Source organism: Columba livia, chromosome 23 (genome assembly GCF_036013475.1).
Source record: "Columba livia isolate bColLiv1 breed racing homer chromosome 23, bColLiv1.pat.W.v2, whole genome shotgun sequence".
Classification (NCBI taxonomy): domain Eukaryota; kingdom Metazoa; phylum Chordata; class Aves; order Columbiformes; family Columbidae; genus Columba; species Columba livia.
The window spans coordinates 288,204-303,178 of NC_088624.1; the positions used below are offsets into that span (position 1 = coordinate 288,204).

Below are 14,975 nucleotides of genomic sequence, written 5' to 3' on the forward strand. Positions count from 1 at the left end.
GCTGGGGGCCGTGTCGGGGCTGGACCAGAGGCCCCCCAGGCTGGGGGACCCCCCCGGTCCCCAGCCCAGCCCGCGGTGGCAGTGCCGGGACACAGGGGGAGCTGCTGCGGGGCCCCCCTGCACCCCCGTTCCTCTGTCCTTCTGCCCCCCTGAACCCCAATGGTTCACCCTTCACCCAACCCCCTCCTTGTCCATCTGTCTTCTCTTCCTGTGTCCCACTGTCCATCCCTCGCTGTCCCTCTGTCCTGCTGCCCACCCCTCCCACCAGCCTCCCCGAGCTGTCCCACTCTGTCCCCACCGATGTCCCTCTGTCCCTCAGTCCATCCGTGGGGCCAGGATGCTGAGGGACAGACACCGGACACCCGGGTCCGTGTCCTCGGCCCCACCGGGAGCCTCCGGAGCCCGAGGTCAAACATTAACCAGGGGCCAGCTGTCCCTGTCACCCCCGGATGGTCCCTGTCCCCCCCGGCCGTGTGGCCACCTGGCCACAGGTGCTGTGTGGCAGGGTGACATCAGCAGGGGGACAGGGGGATATAAGGGCCAGCGCTGTGGTGGCAGCGGTGTCACTGGGGAGCCGGTCAGTCGGCAGCCACGTCCCCCTGTCTCGCTGTGTCCCTGTCACCGCTCCTGGAACCAGGCAAGTGGGGCTGGGGGTGCAGGGGTGTGTGGGGGGACAGAGGGTGGCGACTGTGGGGTGTGCAGGTGTGCAAGGGGGTGTGTGTGCACGCGTGTGCACAGCTGTATGCGTGTGCGTGTGCACCAGTGTGTGCTGCGGGAGCGGCGGTGTTGTGTGTGCATACTTGGAGCCGAGACGGGCGAGTGTGCAAAGGGCTTGTGCAGGGCTGTGCGTGTGCACCCCAGGAGCAGAGGTCTGGGGTGTGTGTGTGTGCAGAGCAGTGCACACTGCAGGGTGTGTGTGTGTGTGTGTGTGCAGAGCGGTGCACGCTGCAGGGTGTGTGTGTGTGTGTGTGTGTGTGCAGAGCGGTGCACGCTGCAGGGTGTGTGTGTGTGTGTGTGCAGAGCAGTGCACGCTGCAGGGTGTGCGCGTGTGCGCGTGCCCGCAGCGCTGAGGCCGCGGTGTGGGCGCAGCCATGGCCCCCCGCTGGCCGCCCCTGCTGCTGCTGGCCTGTGCCCTGGCGCTGCTGGCCGGGCGCCCCGGCGCCGCCGGCCCCGCGCAGCCCACCTACCCCGGGGACCACGCGCCCACCGAGGACCTGCTCCGCTTCTACAACGACCTGCAGCAGTACCTCAACGTGGTCACCAGGCACCGGTGAGTGGCACGGTGCCGGGGGACGTGTCCCTGCCGCACGCTGCCTGCTTGCAACGGTTCCTGTTGCAGTTGTACTCCGGCTGCAACGAACCCCTGTAGTGTTGCGCTGCTGCATGGCAATGTGCTCCTGTTGCAACGGACGCCCTGTTGCAAAGTGCTCCCTGTTGCAGTCCTCCTACCTCCTGCAACCAGATCTTTGTTGCAGCACACTCTCCGCTGCAGCATGCTCCATTTCGCAATGCACTCCCTGCTGCAGCGCATTCCCCGCTGCAGCACGGTCCCTGCTGCAGCACATTCCCCACTGTAGCGCGCTCCCTCATTGCAATGTGCTGCCTGTTGTAACGCGCTCTCCTGCTGCAACCAGCTCCCTTCTGCATCGCTCTCCCCATTGCAGCTCATCGCTGCACCGTGCTGCCTCACTGCAACCTCCTCCCCTGCTGCCGGCTCCCTGTTGCGATGCAGTCACTGCTGCAACCCGCTCCCCTTGCCACGCGCTCCTGGTTGCAGCCCGTTCCCCGCCGCAGCGCGCTGCTCCCTTGCAGCCCGCTTTCGCTGCACCTTTGCTGCAGCAGCCGCTGCCGTTGCGCCACTCCTGTCACCCGGCTGCTCCGGTAACGTGCTCCCCCCGCAGATACGGCAAGCGGTCAGGCGGGCGGGCGCTGTGCGAGGAGCCCCTCGGCGCCGCGGGGAACTGACCCCCAGGTGAGGGGTGCTGGGGGTCTGAGCAGCAGCTGCACAGGGGGCTGGGGGCTGGATGCTGGGTGAACCCCCCAGTGCCGCCCGTGCCTCAGTTTCCCCAACAGGCACTACCCTGGGTGCGGGTGCGGGAGTCCCGGGGTGGGTACGTGGGGTTGGGGGGCACTGCGGGTGCCAGGCTGCTGATCCCCCCTCTTGCAGGGACACCGCTGGGACCGAACTGGTGAAGAGGAGCTCAGGGTGGGGGGACACAGCCCACACCGCCGCCACCACCCGGGGCCGGGTGCCCCCACAATAAACCCCCTTGCATTCACCTCCTGCCTCTGCCTGCTCTGGGGACGGGGGTGTCGGGGGGCACTGGTGGTGGGGGCACTGGGCATACTGGTGCTAAGGTCACGGGGAGTGCTGGTGCTGGGACACTGGTGCTGGGACACAGCGTGGGTGCCCCACTCTGGGGGTGTCAGTGCCGGCACCGGGGTCCCCCCCGTGGCGCACACTTGGGGTGACACGGGGGCCTCGTGTGTCCCCGCACACGCGTGTGCCGCGAGCGGGGCGCGGTGCCTTTAAATCCTCGTCCCCCCCGCCCGCGCAGCGCTCCCCGGCCCCCCCGCTGCCATGGCAACCGCGCGGCCCCGCGCCCCCCGCCCGCCCCCTTAAAGAGGCCGAGCCCCCCGTTCCCCCTCCCCAACAGCGAGCGGCTGCGTGCCGGGGGGCTCCCACGGGTGAGCACGGGCGTGCATGCACGGGTGGGCGTGTCCGGGGGCGTCCCGTGGGTTTGCACGCGAGCGTGAGCACGCAGGGGTGTGTGTGTGCACACGGGGGTGAGCGCGCACGGAACGGGTGTGTCAGCAGGTGTGTACGCGCCTACACGCGCGTGCAAGCTCGCAGAGGTTGCTTGCACGCGCGTGTCAGCACCCCACGCCCCGCCCGCGGGTGTGCAAACCGTTTGCACCCCCATTTGCACGGCCGTTTGCACCCTCATTTGCACGCCGTTCGCACTCCCATTTGCACGGCCGTTTGCACCCCCATTTGCACGCCGTTCGCACCCCGTTTGCACACCGTTTGCACCCCCGTATGCACGCCGTTTGCACCCCCGTTTGCACGCCGTTTGCACTCCCATTTGCACCGCCGTTTGCACGTCGCCCGTGTGCCGGGCCCTGAGCGAGGGGCCGGGGGGGCCCCGCGGGGCGGGGGGGCGCGCGCGGGGGCCGCGGTACCCGGATCTGGGGGGCGGGCGCCAGGCCCGGCTCTGCCGCCGCAGCCATGAGCGGCCCCGGGGCCCCCCCGCCCGCCCCCGCCGGCGCCCCCGTGGGCCCCCAAGGTAGGAGGGGTCCGGGAGGGGGATGCCACGCGGGGGTGGCGTGGGCGGGGGGATCTGGGGACGGGGACGGGGGGGGGTGAGCTGAGGGCAGGGAGACCGGGCTTGGGGGGGGTCTCTTGCGCCGTGCCGTGACCCCCAGACACGGGGGGCTGTCTGGATCGCCCCCCCGGCTGCAGCCGAGCATCCCCCGCCACTGCAGCCAGCGCAGCCTCGCGGTGCAGCGGCTGCCGGTTGCATCACAGCCCCCGATGCATCACACCCCACCGAGTTGCGTTGCACCCCCCAGTTGCATTGCAACCCCTCATTGCATCGCACCCCCACTGCATCGCACCCCCCAGCTGTGTTGCAACACTCGCATTTGCATTGCAGTCCTCCCATTGCATTTTTACCCCCCCCAGCCGCATCCCCCATTTGCAGGGCAGCCCCCAGGCGCTGCATGTACTGGGCGTGGGGAATACCCCCCCGGGGGCTTTAGGGGGATTTTCTCCCACATCATCAGTGCAGCCCCCACAAAGTGCTGACCTGGGGGGGTCTCCTTGTGGTCGCCGCTGCAGGGGCTGGGGGTGCAGTGTGCAGGTACGGGCTGCTTGGGGGCCCTGGGGCAGATGTTGGGGGGCAACAACTCTTTGCATGGGGGGGAGCAGTGATGCTCGGATGGGGAAATTGAGGCGGGGGGGCTGTGGCGCTGGGCAGACGGCGTTAGATCTGCTCGCCCCGGCACCCGGGCAGGGCAGGGTGACGGTCTGGGGGCACGTCTGTGTGTCCGTCCTTCCTGTAGGATGGGGGGGTCCCTGCTCCCAGGGGACCCCCCCACTGTCCCCACTTCCCCCGTTCCCTGCCCAGGTTCCATAACCTGGAGGTGGTGGGGGTAGGACGGGGGGACGAGGGTCCCCCTGGCTGTGTCTGACGCTGCTGCCCTCCCGGCCCCGCGTCCCCATGTTCCCGCATCCCCATGTCCCCGTGTCCTCGCGTCCCCGTGTCCTCGCGTCCCCGCGTCCCTGTGTCCCCACGTCCCTGTGTCCCCATGTCCCCGTGTCCCCCAGCCATGCAGCAGGTCCTGGACAACCTGATGGGGCTCCCTGGCGCCCCGGGGGCAGCCGACCTGGACCTCATCTTCCTCCGCGGCATCATGGAGAGCCCCATAGTAAGGTCCCTGGCGAAGGTACAGTGATGTGGGGGTGGCACCGTGTCCCCTCAGCCCCCTGCCGCGGGTGGCAGCGTGTGGGGCACTGGGGGGTCATGGGAGCACGGGTGGGTGTGCGTGGGTGGACACGTGTACGGGTGCACGAGCGTGTGTGTGACTGTGTTGTGCGGAGGAAGATGCGCGTGCACCTGTGCACATACGTGCATATGTATGCGTGCGTGTAGGCCTGCACGCACGTGTGTGTGTGCAGGCAGGGTGGTGTCTTTGCATGTTTGCACACGCGTGTATGTGTGTGCACACGTGTGTGTCGGGAGCAGCTGCTGGGGCGTTAGCGGGCGTGGGGGCGGCACGGGGGTCCCTGATCCCCCGGCCCCCAGGCGCACGAGCGGCTGGAGGAGACGAAGCTGGAGGCCGTTGGGGACAACAACGTGGAGCTGGTGCAGGAGATCCTGCGTGACATCGGGCGCCTGGCGCGGCAGGACAGCGTGGCCGCCGAGCTGGCACGCATCCTGCGCGAGCCGCACTTCCAGGTGGGCGCGCGAGGGGCGCGCGAGGGGCACGCAGGGGGCGCACAGGGCGGGGGTGACGCCCACCCCCCCATTGCAGTCCTTGCTGGAGACCCATGACTCGGTGGCCTCCAAGAGCTACGAGACGCCCCCCCCCAGCCCCATCCTGGACCCCACGTTCAGCAGCCAACCCGTGCCCCCTGACGCCGTGCGCATGGTCGGCATCCGCAAGGTGGCCGGGGAGAACCTGGTGAGCGTGGGGGGACGTGAGGGGAGGGGGACATCACAGGGTGCTGGGGACATCACAGGGTGCTGGGGGTGCTGGGACATTGTGAGGTGCTGGGGAGTTGCTGGAGACATCATGGGATGCTGCGGGTGCTGGGGACATTGTGGAGTGCTGGGAGTTACTAGAGACATCATGGGGTGCTGGGGACGTTGCAGGGAGCTGGGGAGCGGCTGGGTGCCGGGCGGGTGGCGCGGGACGCGGGGACGCTGAGGGGACTGTGCCCGCAGGGGGTGACGTTCCGGGTGGAGCGGGGGGAGCTGGTGATCGCCCGCATCCTGCACGGGGGGATGGTGGCGCAGCAGGGGCTGCTGCACGTGGGGGACGTCATCCGGGAGGTGGACGGGCGGGAGGTGGGCAGCGACCCGCGGGCGCTGCAGGACAGCCTGCGCCACGCCAGCGGCAGCGTCGTGCTCAAGATCCTGCCCAGCTACCAGGAGCCGCACCCGCCCCGCCAGGTACCGCCCCCGGCCCCACCCTGACCCCACCCTGTGCCCCACCCTGTGCCCCACCCTGTGCCCCACCCTGTGCCCCGCCTGCCCTGTGCCCTGCCCTGTGCCCCACCCACCCTGACCCCGCCCTGTGCCCCACCCGCCCTGTGCCCCACCCACCCTGACCCCACCCTGTGCCCCACCCGGTGTCCCACCCACCTTGACCCCGCCCTGTGCCTCGCCCTGACCCCACGTACCCTGACCCCACCCTGTGCCCCACCCTGACCCCACCCTGGCCCCACCCAGCCCCAGGCCCACAGCTCCCTCTTCCCCCGCCCACCCCTCTCTGTGTTCTCCCATCCCTGTGTCCCCGTGTCCATGCTGTCCCTTGGTCAGCCTGCCAATGTCCCAGTGCTCCTGTGTCCTGCAGGTCCCTGTCCCCTGGCCTCACCTCCTCTTGTGTCCCCTGAGCCCCACGCGCCCCTGTCCCTCTGCCCATGGCCCCTGCACACCGGGAGGGATTCGTCCCGTGCCCGTGTACCCGTGGCTGGTGGGACCCTGGTGTCCCTGTGGGGGCACCCAGCTGAGGTGGCACCTGTCCTGTCCCTGTCCCCATGCCCACAGCAGGACTTGGGTGGCAAAGGGTGCCTGGTCCCCACTCCCTCCCCGTGCCGGTGCCGCTGTCACCCCGGGGACAAAGCCGCCCTGTCATTGCCGGCCCTGGCACTGCCTGTCCCCGCGCTGTCCCTGTGGCACCCTGGTGCTGCCAGCGCCGGGCAGGGGACCTGCGTGCAAGCACACGCGTGTGCACCTCGGGGTGTGCGTGTGCACCACGCTCCTGCCCGCATGTCGGGCATCGTGTGCGCGGTGGCGGCGGCGCTGGGCGCGTGCGTGTGCGCGGGGCTGTGCGTGGGGCTGTGCCTGGGGGTGCTGTGGGGCGCGGCGGCGGCCGCCGGTGCTGCCGGCGCGTGCGCGGGGGCCGTGCGGGCCTGGCTGCGCCGGGCGGGGGGCGGCCGGGGTGGGGGGGAGTCCTAGCAGATGCACACGGGTGCGCGTGGCGCAGCGCCCGCCTTTCTCACCGGCAGCGGGGGAGCTGAGGCACGGGCCAGCAGCAGCTGGGGGACGCGGAGCAGGGCGCCCAGGCACTCAGTGGCCACCCCCGTGTCCCCCGCTGACCCTTCTGGTCCCCAGGTCTTTGTTAAGTGCCACTTCGACTACGACCCGGCCAGCGACAGCCTCATCCCCTGCAAGGAGGCCGGGCTCCGGTTCTGCGCTGGGGACCTGCTGCAGATCGTCAACCAGGACGACCCCAACTGGTGGCAGGTCAGGGGGTTCTGGGGGGTCCCGGCCCTTTTCCCCCCTCCCAGGGATCCCCCAGCAGCTGAGGTCCACGGAGGCCTGGGGTGTTCTGGGGGGTCCCTGTGGGGCGGGGGGTCGCTGGGAGCTGGGGGTCCCATGGGCCAGGGTCCCCATGCGTGCCGTGCCCAGGCCTGCCATGTGGAGGGCGGCAGCGCGGGGCTGGTGCCCAGCCAGCTGCTGGAGGAGAAGCGCAAAGCCTTTGTCCGGCGGGACGCCGAGATGACCCCCGCATCGGGTACGTGGCCCCCACATCGGGTACGTGGCCCACGCATCGGTTCTCGGTGGAGATGTAGCCCTGGGGGCGGGGGGACACGTGGCCACCTCCTGACGGGGAGGACACCCCTGTCCCCCGCACCCCGTGCTGATGTCCCCATTGCCATGGCACTGCCCTCACGGCAGGTTCAGCTCCCGCGGCACTGTCCCCGTGCCATGGCGCTGTCCCTGTCCCCGTCCCCAGCTCAGCAGCGCCTGTGCCCTGGCAGGGGCCCTGTGTGGCAGCCTCAGTGGGAAGAGGAAGAAGAGGATGATGTACCTGACGACAAAGAATGCTGGTGTGTGTCCCCAGGGCAGGGGGACAGTCCTCAGGTCATGCCCGGGGTGGCATCTCATGGGATGGCATGTCCCGGGGTCCCCGTGGCACCTGGCCGGGGTGACAGCCCTGTCCCTGTCCAGAGTTCGACCGCCACGAGCTGCTGATCTACGAGGAGGTGGCGCGGATGCCGCCGTTCCGCCGGAAAACGCTGGTGCTGATTGGGGCGCAGGGCGTGGGGCGCCGCAGCCTCAAGAACAAGCTCATCATGTCCGACCAGGCGCGCTACGGCACCACCATCCCCTGTGTGTGTCCCCGTGTCCCCCGGCATCCCTGTCCCTGCCGGCACCACCATCCCCGGCACAGCCGGTGCAGCCTGGCAGCCCCGTGTCCGTCCCTGTGGGCTGTCGGTGCCCCCAGGGTGGGACCCCATGGTGGGGGTTGCACTGATGGGCCGTCCCCGGGCAGACACGTCGCGGAAGCCGAAGGAGAGCGAGAAGGACGGGCACGGGTACCGGTTCGTGTCACGGGGGGAGATGGAGGCCGACATCAGGGCCGGGCGGTACCTGGAGCACGGCGAGTACGAGGGGAACCTCTACGGCACCAAGATCGACTCCATCCGCGCCGTGGTGGAGGCCGGCAAGATGTGCATCCTGGACGTCAACCCGCAGGTAGGGGACACGGGACACACCACGGGGTGGTCAGGGCTGCCCCCCACCCAGGGCTCAGCACCGTCCCCTCCCGCGCAGGCAGTGAAGGTGCTGAGAACGGCTGAATTCGTGCCATACGTGGTGTTCATCGAAGCCCCGTGCCCCGAGACGCTGCGGGCCATGAACCGCGCGGCGCTGGAGAGCGGCGTGGCCACCAAGCAGCTGACGGTGGGTCCCCTCTCCGGGGCTGCGGCGGGGCCCGGGGCGGGGGCACCGATGTGTGGTGTGTGCGGGGCGGGGGCACCGATGCGCGGTGTGTGCGAGGCAGGGGCCGATGTGCGGTGTGTGCGGGGCGGGGGCCGATGTGCGGTGTGTGCGGGGCAGGAGACCGATGCACAGTGTGTGCGGGGCGGGGGTGCTGAGTTACGGTGTGTGCGGGGCGGGGGCCGATGCGCGGTGTGTGCGGGGCAGGAGGCCGATGCGCGGCGCACGGTGGAGGAGAGCGGGCGCATCCAGCGCGGCTACGGCCACTACTTCGACCTCAGCCTGACCAACGACGACCTGGAGCGCACGTTCGCGCGGCTGCGCGAGGCCATGGAGCGCCTGCGCGCCCAGCCCCAGTGGGTGCCCGTCAGCTGGGTCTACTAGAGCCCCGGGACCCCCGCCCGGCTGCGGAGCTGGGGGGGCTGTGGTGAGCGCGCCGTGCTCAGCGCCGCGGGGGGGCTGGGTCTCTGCAGGGCCTCCCCCGCCCATGTGCAGCCCCCCCCTCCCTCCTACGCAGCCCCAGGTTTCTGGGGGGCAGAGGCGGATGGACGGGTCCCGGGGGTGGACAGACCCCTCTTGCTGTGCCCAGCACCCACAGCTTTTCACTGCCAAAACCTGACCTCTACCCGTACCGTCCCAGGGGACTGTGCCCCCCAGCTGCTGGGAGCGCGGGGAGGATGAGGGTCCAGCCCCTTGGGTCCCCAAGCCGGAACCCCCCCAGCCCCCCTTTCACCCTTCCCAGGGCGAGGGTCCCTCGGTGCCCCTCGTGCCCCCATCGCCCCTTCCCAGGTAGCAATAACCCCTCTAACACCTCCCTGCCCATGTGGGTTCAGCCCTGTAATTAACCGTTAATTAACCCTCCAGTTAACCCCCAGTGGAGGAGGCGGGAGCTGGGGCTGTGCCCTGGGGACACGCAGAGCACAGGGCACACGCGCGCAGGTGTGTGTGCACATGCGTGTGCCCCGTCCAGCCCCGCCATGGCCACCCCGACCCAGGTCTCTACTTTTTGGTATTTTGCTGTGACTTTTATTAAAGATACAGAAGATGAAAGCAGCAGGCTTGTCCCTTACGGCCGAACCCAGCGGGGGGGCAGCCCTGGGGAGGTCACAGTGTTACCGTGTCACCCGGCCCTTCCCCACCCGCTGCTCACGGGTTCTCGCTGCAGTGCCCTGCTTTGCCCAGTTTGGTGCCAGGGGGTGTTTGTGGGGTGGCGGGGGGGGGGGGGGGCGGTGCACGGGGGTGTGTCTGGGGTGTGTGGGTGCAGGGGGGTGTGTGGGTGCCAGGGCGTGTTTGTGTGGGTGCCGGGGGGTGTTTGTGTTTGTGTGGGTGCCGGGGGTGTGTGGGTGCCGTAGCCGGGGCCGTGCTCGCTGCTGCCGGGAGGGGTCAGCAGAGCTGCGCCGCAGCGGGGGGGCTGCGGGGGGCAGGGTGCGCGTGCGTTTGCACGGGGCTGCGCGTGCCACGCGTGTGCACAGGGTGGATGTGCATGTGTTGGCGCGTGTGTGTGCAGTTTGCACGGGCGCGGAGGGGTGTGTGTGCTTCACTGCACAAGTGCGGGCGTGCAGGCGTTTGCACGCTGTGCATGTGCACCCGCACGCATGTGCGCAGCACCCAGCCTGCCAGCGCATGCCAGCACTGCTCTGCCCCTTGCACATGCGTGTGCATACCCCGCCAGCCCGGGGCCTGCCCTGTGTCACCCGTGTCCCAGCACTGTCACCAAGGAGTTAAGGGGGAGCTGTGCCCACCCCCGGCCACGTGATTCCTGGGGTGCGGAAGGGCATGTGGGGCTGTGACCATAGGGTGCGGTTGCCATAGGGTGCTGTGCTATAGGGTGCTGTCGCTTTAAGCTGCCCTGGCTATAAGTGGCTGCCGGGGCTATAAGGTAGTGTGTCCGTAATCCCATCTGTCCATAAGCTGCTGGGCTATAAGGCACCGGGGCCGTGCAGTGCAGTGTCCATACGGTGCTGTGTGCAGTGTCTGTGCGGTGCTGTGCACTGGCAGCCATGTGGGTCACGCTGCTGCTGCTGGCGGCCCTGGGCACGTTGGCACTGGGGCTGGTGGCCCGCCGGCTGCTGTCCCCAGCCGGCAGCCCCTTTGCCTGGCCGCCCCCGGGGCCCCCCCGGCCGCTGGTGACGGACCCGCGCGCCCGTGACAAGGTCCTGAAGCGTGGTGAGTGCCGGCGCACGCCGTCCGCCTGTCCGTCCCGTTGCTCTCTGGCGCACTGTCCGTCCGCGCGGCCCGTGCGGCACGGGGGCTCACGCACGCGCGTGTGCAGGGTTCAGCGCCCGCCGGGTGCCGGCACAGCTGGACGCCGTGGTCATCGGCAGCGGCATGGGGGGGCTGGCGGCCGCGGGGACGCTGGCCCGGGCAGGCAAGCGGGTGCTGGTGCTGGAGCAGCACGACCAGGCCGGCGGGTGCACCCACACCTTCCAGGAGCAGGACACCGAGTTCGACGTGGGTAAGGACCCCAGCACCCCAAACCTCCCTGCCCCACCCCAGCACCTCCAAACCTGCCCGTATCTGTGTGCAGGTGCATGCAGTGAGTGTGTGTGCAATGTGTGTGCGTGCACTGAGTGTGTGTGTGCAGTGTGTGTGTGTGCAGTGAGTGTGCAGTGAGTGTGCAGTGTGTGCAGTGAGAGTGTGTGCAGTGAGTGTGTGCAATGTGTGCAGTGAGTGTGCGCAGCGCGTGCACTGTGTGTGTGCAGCGTACACTGTGCTCCCAGCCCCCGCTGCCTCTCGCATGACCCGCAGCAGACGAAGGTCAAACCCGCAATTCCCCACCTGCCACCCTGGGGGTCCCGCCGTGTGTCCCGGGGGGGAACAGCCCCGTCCCCGCTGAGCCCATCCCCGCAGGCATCCACTACGTGGGGCAGATGCACGAGGGCAGCATGCTGCGCGTGGCGCTGGACCAGCTGACGGAGGGACAGCTGCGCTGGCAGCGCCTCCCCGACCCCTACGACGAGGTGGCGCTGGGCCCACGGCGCTTCCACCTCCGCTCTGGCAAAACCGCGTTTGCCGCCGCGCTGGAGGAGCAGTTCCCGGCCGAGCGCGCGGCCATCGCCGAGTTCATGCGCGTCTCCAAGGTGGGAGCTCAGGGACACCTTCCCGTGCTGGTGGCACGTCCCCAGGGTGTGGTGCCGGGTCCCCTCCGCCTTGCCGTGTGGGTGTGGGGATGGTGCTGGTGGCACCGGTGGGTCTGGGTGGGGCTGTGGGTGATGGGTGGACGTGGGTGGCAGTTGTGGTGGGGAGGGGGCCGTGAGTATGGTGGGAACAAGGGTCATGGGCATGGACGGGACACGGGCGATGGGTGCGTTAGGGACAAGCGTGATGGGCATGGTGGGGACAAGTCATGGGGATGGTGGGACCTCAGTGGTGCTGGGGACATGGGCAGTGCCGGGGCGGTGGCGGGGGGGAGGACATGGTGGCCGGGGTGACAGGGCTGTCCCCGCAGATGGCCTCGCGGCACGTGGCGCTGCTGGCCGTGCTGAAGCTGGTGCCGCGCTGGGTGGCCACGCTGCTGGTCCGCACCGGCCTCATCTACCGGATCTCGCCCGTGTTCCGCGTGGCGGCCACCAGCCACAGTGACGCGGTGGCCCGGCTGACGGCCGACCCCGACCTGCGCGCCCTGCTCAGCTACCTCTTCTATGGTCAGGGGTGTCACGATAGGGAGGGGGTGTCGCGACAGGGAGGGCATCGTGGCGATGGAGGAGACCTGTGTCCCAGTAGGGGACGTGGTGTGGTGACAGGGGATGGCAGCATCGCGATAGGGCTGGGCGGTGTTGCAGTGGGGCAGATTGTGTCACGATACAGGAGAGCTGTGTCTGATGGGGAGGGATGTACTGCGACAGTAAGAGCCATGTCGCGATAGGGGAGACCATGTAAGGCGGGGGCTGGCTGTGCCTGTCCCCATTGTCCCCGTGTCCCTGCTGTCCCCGTGTCCCCAGGCACGGCCCCGCGGGACTCCAGCTTCCTGGTGAACCTGCTGATGGTGCATCACTACCAGCGCGGGGCCTGGTACCCGCGAGGGGGGGCCAGCGAGATCGCCTTCCACGCCATCCCCCCCATCGAGCGCGCGGGGGGCGCCGTGCTGGTGCGCGCCCCCGTCACCCGCATCCTGGTGTCCCCCACTGGCACTGCCCAGGGTGAGCACCGACCCCATCCCCTGGGGGACACGTGTGGGACAGGGCTCTGTCCCCTCACCCCTGTGCCCCCCAGGGGTGGTGGTGCAGAAGGGCCCCGGCGAGGAGGAGGTGGAGATATTGGCACCCCTCGTCATCTCCGACGCCGGCATCTTCAACACCTTCGGCAAGCTGCTGCCCCCCGAGCTGCGCAGCCACCCGGGTACCATGTCCCCATGTCCTGCGCCCCCAGCACCCTGGCGTCCTCTCCGCAGGGACGGAGCGTCACATCCCGTGTCCCCGCAGGCGTCTGCGCCCGCCTGGCCATGGTGCGGCCCAGCATGGGCTCCTTCCTGGTGTTCGTGGGGCTGCGGGGCGGTGCGGCCGAGCTGGGGCTGCCGCCCACCAACTTCTGGATCTACCCCCACAACGACCTGGACGACATGTAAGGCCCCCCCCATATGCCAGGGCACACGGTGGTTTGGGGGTGCACAGGGGTGCGTGGTGGTTTGGGGGTGCACGGTGGTTTGGGGGTGCACGCCGCTGCCCGCAGGATGACCCGCTACGCGTCCCTGAGCCGCGACGAGGTCCCTGACAACCTGGCCATGATGTTCATCACCTTCCCCGCCGCCAAGGACCCCACCTACGAGCAGCGGCACCCAGGTACCAGGTGGGGGGCCCTGTGGCCCCCCAGCTCTGCAGCCCTGGCCCACACAGCTTCGCAAGCTCAGAGGCTCCTTGTTCCCTCGGTGGGATGACGGGGACAGCGCCACCGCTGGCACGGCAGCCAGCGTCCCCCGCCATGGGACAGGGCGTCACCGGCTGTGCCCCCCAGGCCGGTCGTGCATGACCATCCTGACCATGGCGCGGTACGAGTGGTTCCAGGACTGGGCCGGCACCCGCGCCAAGCACCGCGGCCCCGACTACCAGCGCTACAAACGGGACATCGCGCAGCGGCTGCTGGAGCGGGCGCTGCTGCGCTTCCCCCACCTGCGCGACAAGGTGGGGGCCCGCGCTGTCCCCGCCCCCGCCGTGTCCCCCGCCGCGACCCCGCCACCCAGGGGTGTGGTGGGGTTTGGGTGTCCTGGGGGGATGGGCTGCCCCAGCGCCCCATGAGGTGGGGGCAGGGTGTCCTGCAAAGCCGTGGGGCAGCGCAGCCCACAGGCCTCTGCACGGGGGGGCGCCCACTGGCCCTGTTGTTGTGGGACAGGTCTGCCTGCGCCCCCTGTGCCCCCCAACGTGCTCCGGCCCCCGTGCCCCCGCAGGTGGAGTTTGTGGAGGCGGCGTCGCCGCTCACCAACCAGCACTACCTGGGGGCTCCGCGGGGGGAGATGTACGGCGCCGAGCACGACGTCACCCGCTTCACCCCGGCCGTGGTGGCCGCCATGAGGGCCGAGACGCCTGTCAAGAACCTCTACCTGACAGGTGAGGGCCCCGCGCCCCCCGTCCCTCTGTCCCCGTGCCCATCTCCCTGCAGCACGGGGGACGTCCCCCTGGGGGTGGCCGTGTCCCCGGGGTGGCCCTGTCCCTGGGGTGGCCTGTCCCACGGCGGCCGTCCCCAGGGCAGGACGTGTTCAGCTGCGGGCTGGCGGGGGGCCCTGCACGGGGGGCTGCTCTGCGCCTCCAGCATCCTGGGCCGCCTGCTCTACCTGGACCTGCTGCTCCTCAAGAAGAGGATCAAGCGGCACCTGCGCCAGCAAGCAGCACGTGCGGCTGGGGACAGCGGCTCTGGGGACACCGGCCGTGGGGACACAGGTTGTGGGGACAGCCCCGTGGCAGGGAGCGAGCTCCCAAGCCAATAAACCCTGACATCCAGCTGGCCTGGGTCCATCTGTCGGATGGGATGGGACGGGAATGGGAATCGGGATGGAAATGTGATGGAGACAGGAATGGGATGGAATGGGGATGGTGACAGGGACAGGAATGGGGATAAGGATGGGATGGGGATGAAAATGGAGCTGGGGACAGGGTCCCCACAGGGCAGGGGGCGCGTGGTCCTGGCAGAGCTCGTGGCAGACGTGGCAGCTCATGAGGAGGAAGGTGAGGGCTGTTAGGACGATGATGAAGAACACGATCCTGGGGACATGAGAGACGTGTGCTGGGGGCTGCAGAGCCCCCCCCGCCACCCTGCGGTCCCTGTCCCCGCAGTCCTGTTCCCACACCCGCTGGGTCATGGCTCTCCCAGGTCCCCAACCTGCCCCCCTGCCCCCGGGGACCCCGTCCGGGCACAACACCCTCCGTAGGGTGACCCCGGCCTCCGCCCCCTCCCCCCGCCAACGAACCCAGGTGTCCGGGCACCCCCTGGCACCGCGTCACCCTCCTCGTCACCCTCCTCGTCACCCTCCTTGCCAGAGACGGACTCTGGACCCTGGTGCCGGGGTCACCCCACCCCCTGCACCCGCTGCCC

The 14,975-nt window shown here is 69.7% G+C and overlaps 3 protein-coding genes across 14 annotated transcripts; all 3 read left to right on the forward strand.

Moving 5' to 3' along the window:
- The first annotated feature begins 673 nt into the window (after positions 1-673).
- On the forward strand, positions 674-2,279 carry LOC135576148 (pancreatic polypeptide-like). Its single transcript, XM_065039606.1, has 3 exons — positions 674-1,270; positions 1,902-1,972; positions 2,168-2,279. The coding sequence occupies exons 1-2, from the start codon at positions 1,092-1,094 to the stop codon at positions 1,963-1,965; spliced, it is 243 nt and encodes an 80-aa protein (XP_064895678.1). The 5' UTR covers positions 674-1,091; the 3' UTR covers positions 1,966-1,972; positions 2,168-2,279.
- Positions 2,280-2,595: 316 nt separating this feature from the next.
- Positions 2,596-9,503, forward strand: MPP2 (MAGUK p55 scaffold protein 2). Of its 12 annotated transcripts, none has more exons than XM_065039599.1 (12): positions 2,596-2,688; positions 4,331-4,449; positions 4,809-4,961; positions 5,038-5,187; positions 5,451-5,678; positions 6,843-6,974; positions 7,140-7,265; positions 7,468-7,561; positions 7,683-7,844; positions 8,008-8,210; positions 8,289-8,417; positions 8,661-9,503. In XM_065039599.1, the coding sequence occupies exons 2-12, from the start codon at positions 4,333-4,335 to the stop codon at positions 8,835-8,837; spliced, it is 1,671 nt and encodes a 556-aa protein (XP_064895671.1). In that variant the 5' UTR covers positions 2,596-2,688; positions 4,331-4,332; the 3' UTR covers positions 8,838-9,503. The 12 variants fall into 12 exon arrangements, with proteins under 12 accessions (XP_064895671.1, XP_064895676.1, XP_064895675.1 ...); XM_065039604.1 differs by having other exon boundaries at positions 2,597-2,688; positions 7,140-7,245; positions 7,493-7,561; XM_065039603.1 differs by having other exon boundaries at positions 2,600-2,688; positions 4,331-4,431.
- Positions 9,504-9,886: 383 nt separating this feature from the next.
- On the forward strand, positions 9,887-14,387 carry LOC102091836 (all-trans-retinol 13,14-reductase-like). Its single transcript, XM_065039592.1, is given in 12 exon segments — positions 9,887-10,619; positions 10,726-10,908; positions 11,304-11,533; positions 11,902-12,097; positions 12,395-12,592; positions 12,666-12,791; positions 12,875-13,013; positions 13,122-13,231; positions 13,404-13,570; positions 13,834-13,993; positions 14,131-14,159; positions 14,161-14,387. Coding segments are annotated over 12 exon segments (1,914 nt in total). The 5' UTR covers positions 9,887-10,453; the 3' UTR covers positions 14,371-14,387.
- Positions 14,388-14,975: the final 588 nt, after the last annotated feature.